Source organism: Rhinolophus hipposideros (genome assembly GCF_964194185.1).
Source record: "Rhinolophus hipposideros genome assembly, chromosome: 5".
NCBI lineage: Eukaryota > Metazoa > Chordata > Mammalia > Chiroptera > Rhinolophidae > Rhinolophus > Rhinolophus hipposideros.
This window is the reverse complement of record NC_138051.1, coordinates 56,594,327-56,608,602: the sequence shown is the minus strand read 5'-3', so window position 1 is coordinate 56,608,602 and position 14,276 is coordinate 56,594,327. Positions and strand designations below refer to the sequence as shown.

At 52.3% G+C, this 14,276-nt stretch overlaps 1 protein-coding gene across 3 annotated transcripts; it reads left to right on the top strand.

Annotated features, from left to right (window-relative positions):
* Positions 1–5,183: 5,183 nt before the first annotated feature.
* On the top strand, positions 5,184–14,023 carry PIF1 (PIF1 5'-to-3' DNA helicase). 3 transcript variants are annotated; one of them, XM_081049946.1, is made up of 13 exons: positions 6,258–6,350; positions 7,059–7,647; positions 8,484–8,616; positions 8,694–8,819; positions 8,938–9,091; positions 9,183–9,297; positions 9,375–9,481; positions 10,679–10,818; positions 11,161–11,267; positions 12,027–12,114; positions 12,261–12,406; positions 13,011–13,202; positions 13,383–14,023. In XM_081049946.1, exons 2-13 carry the CDS (start codon positions 7,078–7,080, stop codon positions 13,443–13,445), a joined length of 1,941 nt encoding a protein of 646 aa, XP_080906072.1. In that variant the 5' UTR covers positions 6,258–6,350; positions 7,059–7,077; the 3' UTR covers positions 13,446–14,023. The 3 variants fall into 3 exon arrangements, with proteins under 3 accessions (XP_080906071.1, XP_080906073.1, XP_080906072.1); XM_081049945.1 differs by having other exon boundaries at positions 5,184–7,647; XM_081049947.1 differs by lacking the exons at positions 12,027–12,114; positions 12,261–12,406 and having other exon boundaries at positions 5,184–7,647.
* The last annotated feature ends 253 nt before the right edge of the window (positions 14,024–14,276 follow it).

Below are 14,276 nucleotides of genomic sequence, written 5' to 3'. Positions count from 1 at the left end.
CCCCGTGTCTCAGCAGGAAGAATTAAGTGCCTTTGGGATCCTTTGGGATCAATGGTGACCTCCTTTGGCTCTGGCTGCCATAGCAGCAGATATCCCAGTTGACAGAGCTCCCTTTTCACTGCTTTCTGCTGACCCTCAGGCTCCCAACCATTTCCAGTCCTGAATGGAAAAGGGCAGCCTGGGGACACAAGGCGAAGGGGGAAGAAAACAGGAGCACATCTTTTCCTCATAGCCACGCCTGGGTCCCTTTATCTAAAATGAAAAAAAATGCAGCCTGGGGATTTGAGAAAGTCAGTGTATGTGGCAACTTCTTGCCGCCACCATATGGTTTTATTCCCTCAATCTGCAGAGCTGTGCAGCTGTTGCACACTGTGCCTGAGGACTCAAAAGATGCTATATCTGGAAACTCATATTCCACCTGCAGGAGACCAGTGACCCTGGGGAATTCATGTTGTTGCACAGAAGCAGCTCGTGGGTGGGGTGGGGGTGAGGTGGGTTTTGATATTTAGCCAGCTCTGCCACTTTGGGGAATGAGCCACTGATAACCACTTTGGCCTCAGTTTCCCCATCCAGCCCAGGCTGGCCCTCTGGTTGTTGCCTCCATACCACATGCATTCATTCAACATAAGTATTATTTGCCTAGATTGTCAGGCCCTACACTAATGGCAGGAAGATAAATGGCAGTACCCATGGTCCCTGTTCTTCATCAGGAGAGAAAGGCATGTAAATAGATGAGGAAACCATGTGTTAAATGTGAGGGTAAATATGGAAAGGAAGACACCAAAACCAGAACAAAGAGGCAGGACAGGTATTATAGGCAGAGGGGACAGTGTGAACAATGGCGTAGACGTCTGAAACGGTATGGGTGTGGTGGCAGAGCAAGAGAGGTAGAGGCCCATTGGGTAGGAGATTGTTGCAGAAATCCAGGTTGGAAGTTATGGAGTCTGAACCAGGTCAGTGGTTATGAGGACGGTAGGGATAGATTCAAGGGATAGTGAAGAGATAGAGGGATCAGGACTTGGAGATAATGGTTTCATCAGTCATTGATTCATCCATTCAATAAATATCTGTTGAGAATCTACCACGTCTCAGACACTGTTCTAAACAGCACAAAACCATAAACCTGACAGCCATCATATCTGCCTTCAGATGAAGCTGGAAGGGAGGAAGTTGGCCTTAGGTTATGGTAAGGACTGTGGATTTTTTTCTAAGAGAAATAGCCTAAGGAGGCATCGAGAACTTTTAACTAGAGCAGTAGCAAAATCTGATTTATACATTTGAAAAGATTCCACCTGATGCTCTTTGAAGAAAGGACTGTATGGGGGCCAGAGTGGAAGCCAGGAATCCAGTGAGATTGGGAGGCTACTGCTGTAATCTGGGGAGAGATGACAGGTTGCTAACTCTAGAGTGTGGGGTGGGGATGGAGGGAAGAGAATAGATTCAAAATGCATTTTGGAGGCAGAAACAGGTTTTGATGGTTGATTGAATGTAGGAGGTGAAGAAGGAATCCAGGATATGATGTGGGTTTTTAACTTGAGTCAAAACTGGTGGTGTCATTTACTAAAGTGACAGGAGAAAAACATGTTTATTTTGTATTGGAGAAGGAGATTAGAAGCTCTGTTCTGGAGCAAGTGAGTTTGACATGGCTGTCAGGCATCTGTGTGAGATACGAGGAGGACAAACGCAGATATAATCTGGAGTTCAGGGGAGAAGGGCAGGTTGGATATATGATACTGGGAATCAACATGTAGCTGACAATTAAACCATGAGATTGGAAAAGGTAGTGAAACAAAAAAATAACGTCCTCCCACACTGAGAAGTCTGGTTGAGAAAAAGGGGTTAGCAAAGGAGACCCACAAGGAGAAGCCAACGTGTAGGATGAAACAAGGGGAGTATGTTGGGGAGTTAAGGGAGTATTTCAAAGAGGAAGTATCACTTGTACCAGAAGTTCAATAAAATAAGTGTCCGCTGCCCAGTGATGAAGTCGTGCTCTGGAAGCTGGAAGACGGTGGTCGCGAGACACCCTGTCAGTTCCCCAACAGGACTGTCCTGTAAGCGACGACGATACGGCTGTAAAGGCGGAAGGCAAACGCTTGGAGAGAAAGGATCCTAAGATGGAGGGGAGGGGCTCTTTTAAGTATCAAGACGACGCCGAAAATGCACTTTGTAAACCACTCAGTCCTGCGTTAAAATCATTGTTTTTATTAATGAGCCGGGGATTGAACTGAGACCACCGGTGAGAGAGACAGATAATAACTAAGGAAAGAGTTCTCGGGAAAATTTTATGAAGAATATCCCATTCCTCCTGAGAACGGCGCAGGCGGGACCGGGGGGCAGTCGGAGAGCAGCAGCCTTCGGGTTAAGCGAGGAGTTCCGGGAGCGGTGCTGCGCTTCTCTCCGAAATGACCCCAGAGGCAGCAGCGAGCAGAGAGAGTCCCAGGCGCACACCAAGGCTGCTCAAAGCCCAGAGGCAGTCCAGTCCCGGCTGTGAGGGGCCTTCTGGCTCCGCCTCCCTCCTCCACCGGCCAATCAGGATCCAGCTGATCGGAGGGCTACGCTAGGGAGGGGAAGAGGGCGGAGCCAGAGAACCGTTATTCAAGCTGTGTTCAGTTATTCATTCCATTCCTTTCCTGAGCTGGAAATCGGATATACCGGTATACCCATACAATGGAATACTATTCAGTAATAAAAAGGAACCACCAACTGATATGCATAGCAACGTGGAAAATCATTATGGTGAGTGAAAGAAGCCCGTATACACAAGAATACATATTGTATGATTCCATTTATAAGAAGTTCTAAAACAGGGGCCGGACTGGTGGCTCATGCGGTTAGAGCTCTATGTTCCTAACTCCAAAGGCTGCCGGTTCGATTCCCACATGGGCCAGTGGGCTCTAAGATTGAACACAGCACCTTGAGCTGAGCTTCCCCTGAGCTCCTGGATGGCTCAGTTGGTTGGAGCATGTCCTCTCAACCACAAGGTTGCCGGTTCGACTCCCTCAAGGGATGGTGGGCTGCGTCCCCTGCAACTAGAAAATGGCAACTGGACCTGGAGCTGAGCTGCGCCCTCCACAACTAAGACTGAAAGGACAACAACTTGACTTGGAAAAAAAAAAACAACAACACGTCCTGGAAGTACACACTGTTCCCCAATAAAATCCTGTTCCCCTTCCCCAATAAAATCTTTAAAAAAAAAAAAAAAAAAAAAAAGAAGTTCTAAAACAAGCTAAAATAATCTGTGATGAAAACAAAATCAGAGTAGGGGTTGCCTGAGGACTGAGGGTGGGGATTGACTGCAAGGGGGCATGAGGGAACTTTCTAGTTGATGATAATGTTCTTAGAACTTTGTGCAATGACGGAAATGCTCTGTTTCTGTACTGTCCAATAGGGTAGCTACTAGCCACACGTGGCTACTGAGGACTTGAGGTGTGGCCAGTGCAAATGAAATACTGAATTTTTAATTTAATTTCATTTTAATCACTTTAAAATTAGTCGCATGTGGCTAGTGGCTGCTCTATTAGCACAGTTCTATATCCTGATAAGGGTCTGGGCCTCACAAGTATAGGCATCTGTCAAAACTCCTCTCATGATAAGCCTAAGATTTGTACATTTCACTATATGTGAAGTTTACATTAAAAATGTAAGCATAGGGCCGGCCGGGTGGCTCAGGTGGTTGGAGCTCCATGCTCCTAACTCCAAAGGCTGCTGGTTCGATTCCCACATGGGCCAGTGGGCTCTCAACCACAAGGTTGCCAGTTTGATTAAAAAAAAAATGTAAGCATAAATTCTAGTTAATGCTATGTGTGTTGAAGTGTTTGGACGTGAAATGTGCCATTGTCTGCAACTTTGAAATGCATAACAAAAAATGGATTGATGAATGGAGGGATGGCTAAATTGTGAGACATGTGATTAAAAAATCAGCAAAATATTAATTGTAGAATCTTGGTAGTAGATATATGGGTGTTCACTGTAAAAGTCTTTCAACCTTTCTGTATATGTTGGAATATTTTCAGAATAAATGTTGGGGGTACCAGGGGCTGAGAGGAGAGAGAAATGGAAAGTTATTGTTTAATAGGTACAAAGTTTCTGTTTGGTATGGTGAAAATTTTCTAAAAATAGATCACGGTAATGGTTGTACATTTGAATGTTTTTAATGACAATCAATTATACACTTAAAAATAGTCAAAATGGTAAATTTTGTGTTATGTATATTTTACAATTAAAAATGTTTGAAAGCCAAAAGAAAAAATAAATGCTGGGAGAAAATCCATGTGGACGTCTCCATGCCTTCTCTAGAGGTAGTCTGGGCACTGCACAAAGACAAAGGGGGAAAGGAGCAGGCTGTGTGAGTGTGCTAGGCTGACTGACTTCGAGTAGAAGGTAGTGAGAAGAGAACATCTGCTTTGGAGATGAACAGACCTAGGTTCATAATCCCAGCTCTTTCACTTTCTAGCTATATAACTTATTGCTATTGTTGCTTTAACAAATTACCACAAATTTAGTAGCTTAAAATGACACAGATTTATTATCTTGCAGTTCTGGAGATCTGAAATGTGTCTTACTGGGCTAACATCAACAACTGAATTCCTGGAGGCTACAGGGAAACCCACTTCCTTGCTTTTTTCCTGCTTCTAGAAACCTCTTGTAATCTTTGGCTTGGCTCATGGCCTTTTCCTCCATCTTCAAAGCCAGCAATAACACCTTCAAATCTCTCTCTCTCTCTCTCTCTCTCTCTCTCTCTCTCTCTCTCTGTCTCTCTCTCTCTCTCTCTCTCTCTCTCTCTCTCTCTCTCTCTCTCTCTCTCTCTCACACACACACACACACACATAATCCTCTGCTTCCTTCCTCACATCTTCTCTGACTCTCCCGCCTCCTCCTTTCCCCTACAATGAAACCCTGTGGTTCCATTGTGCCCACCCAGACAATCTAGGATAATCTCCCCATCTCAAGATCCTTAATTTATTACATCTGCAAAGTCCCTCTTGCCATGTAAGGTAACATTCACAAGTTCTGGGGATTAAAACATGGACATCTTGGGAAGAGGCATTTTCCTGACATTTTATGCTACTGGTACTCATATGTCAAGACTATACTGAAGAGGGAAAATATATTTCTTGTGATTTTTCCCTAAAAGTTTTATTGAGATATAATCCACATACCATGCAATTTACCCATTTAAAGCAAACAATTCACAATGTTTTTTATTTTTTAGTATAGTCACAGAGTTGTGCAATCATCACATTTTCATCTTTTTCCCATTTTTACATATGAGGGGGGATAAAATTGAGACATTAAGGAAATTTGCTTAGGAGTAACTTCTAACCACCGGATTGGGGCATTGCAGTGCCTATCAGGAGCTGAGATTCCAGTCCAGGCCGGGATTCCCTTCTTGGAAGGCCAATCACGTGGGAGGAGTGTGGTATAGTAGTGAAACATGCAGGTGCTCAGGCCGGGTTAGACTTGGGTTCAAGGCTTTGTTTTTGCTATCTACTATGTGACCTTAGGTAAAACTCTTGGAGCTTTGCAAAATGAGTACACTTAAATAAATGGCGGGGGCGGGTGGGAGGGGGGACGGGGCTGGACTCACTTGTATGATCCCAAGCTTCACTTAGGGGGAAAAGAAATAATTAAAAATAAATTTCCCAAGTATCCAGGGCAACAGGAGGGATAAGTATTCCCTGAAGACAAGGGATCATTTATACTTTGAGCTGCCTTTGTCTTCTGCGCACCTGACACAGGTCTCGGAGTTCCTCACTGATGCGCCTCAGCTGGGTGGGAAAGACGATGCGTAAAACGACCCTTACAAAGGCAGAGAAGTGTGGGAAGAGCTGAGGCGCGGGGGCAGCGGCTGCGGCTGACCGTGGAGTGGTCTGCCTAGGACTGGACAATGACCCGGTGAGTGGAAACAGAGGTGGCAGGGATCAGAAGCAGCTCTTCCCCAAAGCCAAATTCAGCCGCCAGGTGAGGGCTAGATGGGAGGAGTGTGTTGGAGCGATAGTTCTGAAAACAAATCTTCAGACCCCGGTTTGGTGACACCACACCAAGTGCGGCGCAGCTGCAGCCCCCACCTTCTCCCGCTACGCCCACTCGTCCACGCGACTTGGTATGCTCGGCCACCACAGTAAGCCTCCTTCCTCCCGCGTGCAATTGGTACAGCCCAAGCTCTGGGGGGGTGGAACCCAACCAAAGACACGCCCGTTGCCATGCCCCTGTCTCTGATTGGCTGGGTAATTTAAAGATCCGGCTGGTGATAGGGTGAATCTCTACTGCTAGTATTTGAAAGTTCCTAGTGCGGCAGCTGGGCCGGCAGATCAACTCTGTTCAGCTTGTTCGTCCGATTGCCACCGCAAGTGAGTATCCACCGGATCTCAGAGACAGGAGGCATAGAGCCTGCTTCTTCAAGGAGTCCCTGCCCGGAGGGTGCAAACGAGAGGGTCAGACGGAGGGAGCACGGATTCTAGGGGTCCCAGGGTCCCCCCATGATTTCCCTAGTCAAATACTCTACCCCTTCCCCACCTTGAAGGTGGGAGGCGCCAGGGCTTCAGAATCACACCAGCCTGGACGTGTACCAGCCTAGGGGCCTCTCCCAACCTGTTTCCACTAATGTACACGGGGAATAGTAAGACCTGCCCCGCTGCATATGTAAACCAGTGAACGTACCTGGAAAACAGAAGGCCCTTATTACATGTCAGCCCTCTTATTACTCCCCACGTGAGATGCCCTGTTTACTGGGGAGAAGATTCAGTACCCGCTCTAGGTCTATTGGAAGCTGGCTTCTTTTCTGTTCAGGGTCCCCCTCCTGCGACCGTGCCGGACAACCGAGGATCCCCAAACCGGGATGCATTTGATGCTACCCAATCGCCTGTCTGAAAATTGTGCAGGAGAGTAATTTCTAACTGAATTTCCGGTTGGCCCCAGGGTCCTTTTACCATCTCTGACCTCTTTGTGTTACTAGTGACAGCCTCCGTAACCCTGTGTGGCCTAGATCGGGCTCCCCTTCATGGCCTCTATAACACCTGTTACGTCCCTGTGACACCTGTGCTCCGGTCCTTTTGCAGACCTGCAGAGGCGGTGGCGATGCTGTCGGGCCCCCTAGCAGCGACAGCGGCAGCGGCGGCGGAATATGAGGACGCGGAGCTGCGGTGCCGCGTGGCTGTGGAGGAACTGAGCCCGGGTGGGCAGCCGCGAAGGCGCCAGGCCCTGCGTACTGCGGAGCTGAGCCTGGGTCGCAACGAGCGCCGCGAGTTGATGCTGCGGCTGCAGTCGCCGGGGCTGGCTGGGCGGCCGCGCTGCTTCCCGTTGCGCGCCGCGCGCTTATTCACTCGCTTCGCCGCCGCGGGGCGCAGCACGCTGCGGCTCCCCGGGCACGGCGCTCCTCCAGCTGGCGCTGTGCAGCTGCTGCTCTCCGACTGCCCCCCGGACCGCCTGCGCCGCTTCTTACGCACGCTGCGCCTCAAGCTGGCTGCGGCTCCGGGGCCACCGCCGGCTTCTGCCCGCACGCAGCTGCTTGGCCCGCGGCCCAGCGATTTCATCACCATCAGCCCGGTGCAGCCTGAGGAGCTACGGCGCGCGGCGGCCACCCGGGTCCCGGATACCACGCAGTTGAAGCAGTCCACGGAGCCCCGGGCTGGGGCCAACCCCAGTACCGTGAGGACAGGAAAGGGGGGACCCCTTGGGGACTGGGTGTGCCACTGAGATGGAAGAGACCGAGGAGACCGAAGTTTGGGGAAAAGATGATGGCGGTATTTGAAGGGGCTGCTGGTTTTCTCATAGTGGATACCCATAGGATTTCTGAGTATGACAGATTTGTGGGAATTGTGCGTGTGTTTCTCATACTGCCATCCCTGAGATTGGGTAAGTGAGAATAGGAAAAGGAGGCCCAGGTCACATTAAAAGAGAAAGCTGAGAAGGAAGCCTGGAAAGGAGACTTCAGAAGGAAAAATAAGAATGTAGTCTTCCTGGAGAAAGATAGGAGCTTTTAGAGAAAAGAAAGTGGTCAGCAGTGTCAGGGGCAGCCAACAGATGCAATCAAATAGGGTGGTGACAAAGCCTGGTGGGCTTGACAGTGTTTGTGAACTGGGACAGATGGATCGTAGACCACAGGGGTTTGAGACTAAGCCGGTGAGAAGATGGAGATGGGGCAAGAAGGCGCCCTGGCTAGGCAGGATTTTGCTTGGGTGTTTTGAGGCGAGAGAGTAGTGGGAATGACGGGAGAGTGAGAGGACCCGGAGGCTTAGGGAACCTAGGGGAGGGAGCTGAGATCCAGAGCCGCACAATGGTGTCTTCAGGACATCAGGAGTCAGTGGAGATCCAGCCTTGGTTCCCTCTCAAGGAGAGATCTGGAAGCCATGTTACTGGCAAGATCTCCAGGTAAACCAAGGCTGCCTTAGGGCTCCAAGGAATGAAGCCAGCAGAGACACAAGAAGGTGGGGGACAATGGCGAGGAGGTGGTGAGAGGCCCTGAGACAGCCCTATCTCCCCAGGAAGCACCAAGGTGGCCCCTGCCTGTGAAGAGGCTGAGCTTGCTCCCCACCAAACCACAGCTTTCGGAGGAGCAGGCTGAGGTGCTGAGGATCGTCCTGAAAGGCCAGAGCGTTTTCTTCACTGGGAGTGCAGGTAGTGGGAGGCAGTCAGGGGTGGGGGGACATGGGGGGGATGGAGGAGAGGTAGCCCTGACTTTGCCCTCTGTCCAGGGACAGGGAAGTCTTATCTGCTGAAGCGTATCCTGGGCTCACTGCCGCCCACAGGCACTGTGGCCACTGCCAGCACTGGGGTGGCAGCCTGCCACATCGGGGGTACCACCCTCCATGCCTTTGCAGGTGAGAGCCCCTGGGGCTAGAGCTGGGAGCAAGCCAGGCCTGCGGGAAGGGAGGGAGGGAAGGTCAGGGTTGAGACAGGGCTGGGGTCTCAGCCCAGGCTGAATAGTGTCGCTCATAGGCATTGGTTCAGGTCGGGCTCCGCTGGCGCAGTGTGTGGCCCTGGCGCAGCGGCCAGGGGTGCGGCAGGGCTGGTTGGGCTGCCAGCGTCTGGTCATTGACGAGATCTCCATGGTGGAGGCAGACCTGTTTGACAAGCTGGAGGCCGTGGCCAGGTCAGTATGTGCAGTGAGGACTGGGCTCTGGTGGTTTTCTATGTGGAACACATCCACCCCAGCCCCTAAAGCACTTCTTGCTTCTCTCCAGAGCCATCCGGCAGCAGAACAAGCCATTTGGAGGGATCCAGCTCATTATCTGTGGGGATTTCCTGCAGCTGCCTCCTGTAACCAAGGGCTCCCAGCCCCCGCAGTTCTGCTTCCAGGTACCACTCGCCCTCCTGCTCTGCTCCCCCTCAGGGGTCCACTCTGTTCTCTGACACCGCCACCCTGTCCCCACCAGGCCAAGAGCTGGAGGAGGTGCGTCCCTGTGACCCTGGAGCTGACCAAGGTGTGGAGGCAGGCGGACCAGACCTTTATCTCTCTGCTCCAGGCTGTCAGGCTGGGCAGGTGGGCGCTTTGAATAGGGAAGGGGCCACGGGATGAGGATCCAAGGGTAGGTCAGAGAGGAGCACAGGGACCCAGAGAAGGGGAAGAAATGCTCCCGGACCCGTTGGAGATGGTCACTCTGTGAGCACTGGGACCCGGCCTCCCCCAAGACTGGGGTCTCCATCACCCAGCACAGGGCCTGGAACAGGTGTCAGGGAAGTTTGGGCAGGTGGACACACAAGAGGAACTCAGTAATGTCCACACTCCCATTTCAGATGCAGAAACTGAGGTTCAAAGAGGTGAGTGACTTATCCAAAGTCACGGCTAGTAAGTGACCGAGCTGGGATTTGAACCAAGGTCTGACTCTAAACCTAAGTTCCTCCCACTCTTAGAACTTGTTGGTCACTTGGTCGGGGAGGGGAGGTTGCAGACATCATCCCAGCCCAGCTAGGACAACAGATTGAAATGCTACAAATACTCTCCCATGGGAGTGGGCAGGCCGGGAGGGCGGACATGGGCCAGATCTGGGCCTTGAAAGCAAGGTTCGATTGGGACGGGCTAGGCAGAGGGTGGTGGTGGCGAGGGGCTCTGTATGCCTGGTGACAGGAGGCAGCATACACAGAGGAAGGCAGGCTGAGTGGCAGAGCAGGGAAAGGTGGGTCCAAGTTGTTTCCCCTCCTCCCACAGGAGTTGCTGCTGCAGCTAGTCTTCTCCATGTGGAGGAAGCCTGAAAATGGGGGGAAATGGAAACACGGGCTCGATTGTTTTTTTTTTTTCCCCTCAAAGCAGCAGGCCAGGGGCTGGAAGATTGTCGCCCGGAGGCTGATCTGATTATGTTACCAGTATTACAGGTTACCATCAGTGCCTGGTGTAGGTCCTCCAAAGCCCTGGCCTGTGCTCCCTCAGTGGCTCCAACTTCCTGAGGAACACTGGGGGTGGGCGGGTGGCTCGCTCCTTCCTGGGGGCAGGCACAGGAAAGGGTGCCCACCCAGGATCACTGCCAGGCACCCCCGCACTCACACCATGCTCAGTCCCCAGGTATGAGGTCAAAGTAGAGAAAGGACAAGTTGGCCAGCTTTGGGGCCAGCAAAATCTTGCCCTGATGCCCTCCTCCAGTCCCCAGGCCTGACCCATGGCCTGCTGCTTGGACCATACCATCCACATGCCCCCCTACCTGGTATTCAGGTGGGCTCGGCCCTGACAGCCCAGCTCCCACAGGTGCTCGGACGAAGTGACCTGCCAGCTCCAGGCCACAGCCACCCACAAGGTGGGGCGAGATGGCATTGTGGCCACAAGGCTCTGTACCCACCAGGATGACGTGGCCCTTACCAACGAGAGGCGGCTGCAGGAACTGCCAGGTGAGTAGGGAGCTGGGGCTGGGCAAGACCAGCTGGGAGGGGCCTCCAGGCAGGTATGGCTCCCAGGCAGCCTGAGCCCTTGGGATCATTTAGATATGTAGGCACCAACCTCTGTGGCCATAAAGGTCCTTACATTTACAGATACAACTGTGACTTTGAGGTGTGACCTTGAATGGGTCAAGGTCACTCAGCCAGTAAGTGCTTGGAGTGAGACTTGAACCCAGGCCTCTAATTCTAAAGCCCCAGCTAGGCCTGAGCTGTCCCCACTACCTACCCCCATGCCCTGGTCTGATAAGCCATAAGTCAGTGACTTGTAATCTGTTTGCCCAACTCTTTTCCCAGGTGAGATCCACAGCTTTGAGGCCACGGACAGTGACCCTGAGCAAGCTCGGACCCTGGATGCCCAGTGTCCTGTTAGCAAGCTCCTTCAGCTGAAGCTGGGGGCCCAGGTAAGTGGGAAGCAGGGCTAGACTCTAAGAACGTGGGCCTCCCCCACCCCTGCCCATCGGCCCAGGCTGCTCCACAGCCAGATGGCCCAGCCCTGATCACAGCAAACTCCCTTCCTCCTATTCCCACCCACCTTCTGTCTTCAGCTTCCCACTGCCCTCCTGTTCCTATGCTTGGAGCTCCAAGCAGTGTTGCTTTGGACAAGGTTCTCGCCCTTGCTGAAGCTTGTTTCCTTATCTCCGAAATGAGGAGTGAAATATCTGCTCCACACAATTGTCTTCTGTAACGTACCCTACACTGCGAACATCCTCCTTCCTTCTCCCTTGTTGGGAATGGGCCAAATGGGAGCCTTTCCTCAGGTTCTGAAGGACACCCAAGGGGAAGATGCAGTTACTGTGTGATTGGAAGAGGGGTGGCAGGACCTGGGGGCTATCCCTGAAGATTGTGGCCCCCACACATACCCAATAACAGATGTGGAAATTTTCAAAGCCCTGTCATGTCTGTTACCTCATTGCTCTTTACGCTCTCCTGAGGCATGCTGAGCAAATGTCATTCCCCGTTGACACAAAGGGGAATGACACCCGCGAAAGTAAAGCAGTTTGCTGCAGGGGTCACAGCCAGTGGCCCAGTTAAGGATTAGGACTCAGTGCCCCTCCATGACAGACCCCAGCTTCCCAGAACTGCTGCAGCAACTGCTGGACCTGAGGCCAGGTGCAGGAACGGGACAGCTCTTTGTGCCTTCAGTTCTCTTTCCCTTGCAGGTAATGCTGGTGAAGAACCTAGCGGTGTCCCGGGGCCTGGTGAATGGTGCCCGAGGGGTGGTGGTCGGGTTCGAGACCGAGGGGAGAGGTAAGTGATGGGGGTGTAGTCCTATTGCTTGGGTTTGGAGCAGGGCCCTGGGGTAAGTGAGAGAAGAATGCTAGGATGGAGAGGTGAGGCCTGCTTCTCACCTCTGAGCCCTGAAGCTGGACTGAAAGGTTGGGCTTCTCCCTCAGGGCTGCCCCGGGTGCGGTTCCTGTGTGGAGTCACTGAGGTCATCCGCACTGACCGCTGGACCGTGCAAGCCACTGGGGGCCAGCTCCTCAGCCGGCAGCAGCTGCCCCTCCAGCTGGCCTGGGCAATATCCATCCACAAGAGCCAGGTGAGCAGCCAGTGTGGGGGATGAGATAGGCCTGAGGGGGGGCCTCAAAGATTTCATCAGGGTTGAGCTTGCCCTCGATGGAAAATTCCAGTTGTAAAATAAACCTTTCTTTAGTGCATTTCCCATTCTGCTTCCTTCCCTTCCTTTCCCCGATGCACTCATACACTTCTCTATGATCTGCTGTGCCATTTTCTGAGCCACTATCAGATATGTTAAACTCTATCCTTACAATGAGGTATGATGTAATAATCATTCCTGTTTTACAGAGGAGGAAACCGAGACTCAGAGAGATTAAGTAACTTGTGCAAGGTCACACAGCTAATGAGGCAGAGCCAGGATTCATTCCCATGCCTGTCTAACCCAGGCCTGAGCACTTTCCTTTCTCCCCTATCGCCCTACTCTTCTCCTGGATTATCTCCTGGATTATCTCCTAGATCTTCTCCTAGACCCCATCTGGGGTCAGCCTGTCCCTCTGCCTGGAGAATCTCTGGACCAGGCAAAGAGATCCCGGGGTAGTCGCTGGGCTGGTGAGGTGGGGCTCAGGCTCGTGGGCACGAGGGACTTCAGGCAGAGCTGGATCCATCTCTGTCCCTCCAACCCTCAGGGCATGTCCCTGGATTGCGTGGAGATCTCTCTGGGCCGCGTGTTTGCCAGCGGCCAGGCCTACGTGGCCCTTTCCCGGGCCCGCAGCCTGCAGAGCCTGCGTGTGCTGGATTTTGACCCCACGGTGGTTCGATGTAACCCCCGTGTGCTGCGCTTCTATGCCGCCCTGCGGCGAGGAAGGGGCCTCAGCCTGGTAAGAGGGAATCCCCCAGTGGTGGGCAGCCTGGGAGCCAGGACAGGAAAGGCCCAGGGGCCTGGACTGGGGGTGGCAGAGCCTTCTCTGGCTTCACTGGGGACAGCAGCAAGAGGAAGGAGAGCCCAAGGCTGGAGGACAGCAGAAGCCCATGACTCGGCTTCTCTGGCTTTCATCTAGGAGTCTCCAGATGACAACGACGAGGCAGCCTCAGACCAGGAGAATGTGGACCCAAACCTTTGAGCTGCAAAAAGAAGACAAAAGATAGTCTCCTCTCCTCCTGCTCCCAGGGGAGAACGGGGAGGGTGATTAGTGCCCCTTTCTCCCTTCATAAGGGGGTTATCAGCCCCCTGGCAGGGGTCAAGGGAGAATGCTTCCCACCCATTTGCCAGCTGTGCCTCAGTTTCGCCCCTTGTCCTGGGTGAGCTGCTTCCAGGGTCAGGAGTAACCCTTTCTGAGCCAGTTGGGAATGGGCCTGTGGTGGGTATCTGGTGTTAGAGCACAGAGCTCTCTGCAAGGGCTGGCCACAGGGCCACACATGAACGCTGCCCCCTTTGGGTGTCGGAGGAGAGAGGCAGACGCTCCAGGAGCAGGAATAGGCCTAAGCAGTCCTGGGAAACTCGGGCTAAGTACCAGCCCCACACAGAGAGGGAAACCTGTGGGTATCTTCACAGGTAGGCCCAGCCTAGCACAGTCAGAACAAACACGCTCCTGAGCCTGGCATTGGAACACACCCTGCAAACTGTGCGCCCGTATCTTAAACTGCTTTTGGGGGAAGAGTAAGTGTCAGGGGGTATTGAAATGGATGTTCTCAGATTGTATTTATTTATTATAGGACAAATAAACTTGTGAACTGTCCTTATTGTGAGTTGAGTCTTCTGTTCTCTTTAAGAAGGTACCCCTGCCTGGGCCACTGGCTATACCCATCCCAGGGAGGCTACTCCTGTGTGTCCTGCCCCCAGCCCTGCCCCCAGCACAAAGCAGGTGCTGAGCTCACAGCACCTTTACGTGAGGTTTTATTAGTATCACTGGTTATTTGGAAAGCTGAGTTAGCTGAGGTTGATGACTCACAAT

What these genes read in the sequence shown, in the direction of transcription:
- PIF1 (XM_081049945.1), top strand. Translation starts at nt 7,078, where the DNA reads ATGCTGTCGGGCCCCCTAGCAGCGACAGCGGCAGCGGCGGCGGAATAT. An exon ending in CTGGGGCCAACCCCAGTACC is followed by an intron (nt 7,648 to 8,483) that starts GTGAGGACAGGA and finishes CTATCTCCCCAG; the next exon opens with GAAGCACCAAGGTGGCCCCT. An exon ending in CACCCTCCATGCCTTTGCAG is followed by an intron (nt 8,820 to 8,937) that starts GTGAGAGCCCCT and finishes TGTCGCTCATAG; the next exon opens with GCATTGGTTCAGGTCGGGCT.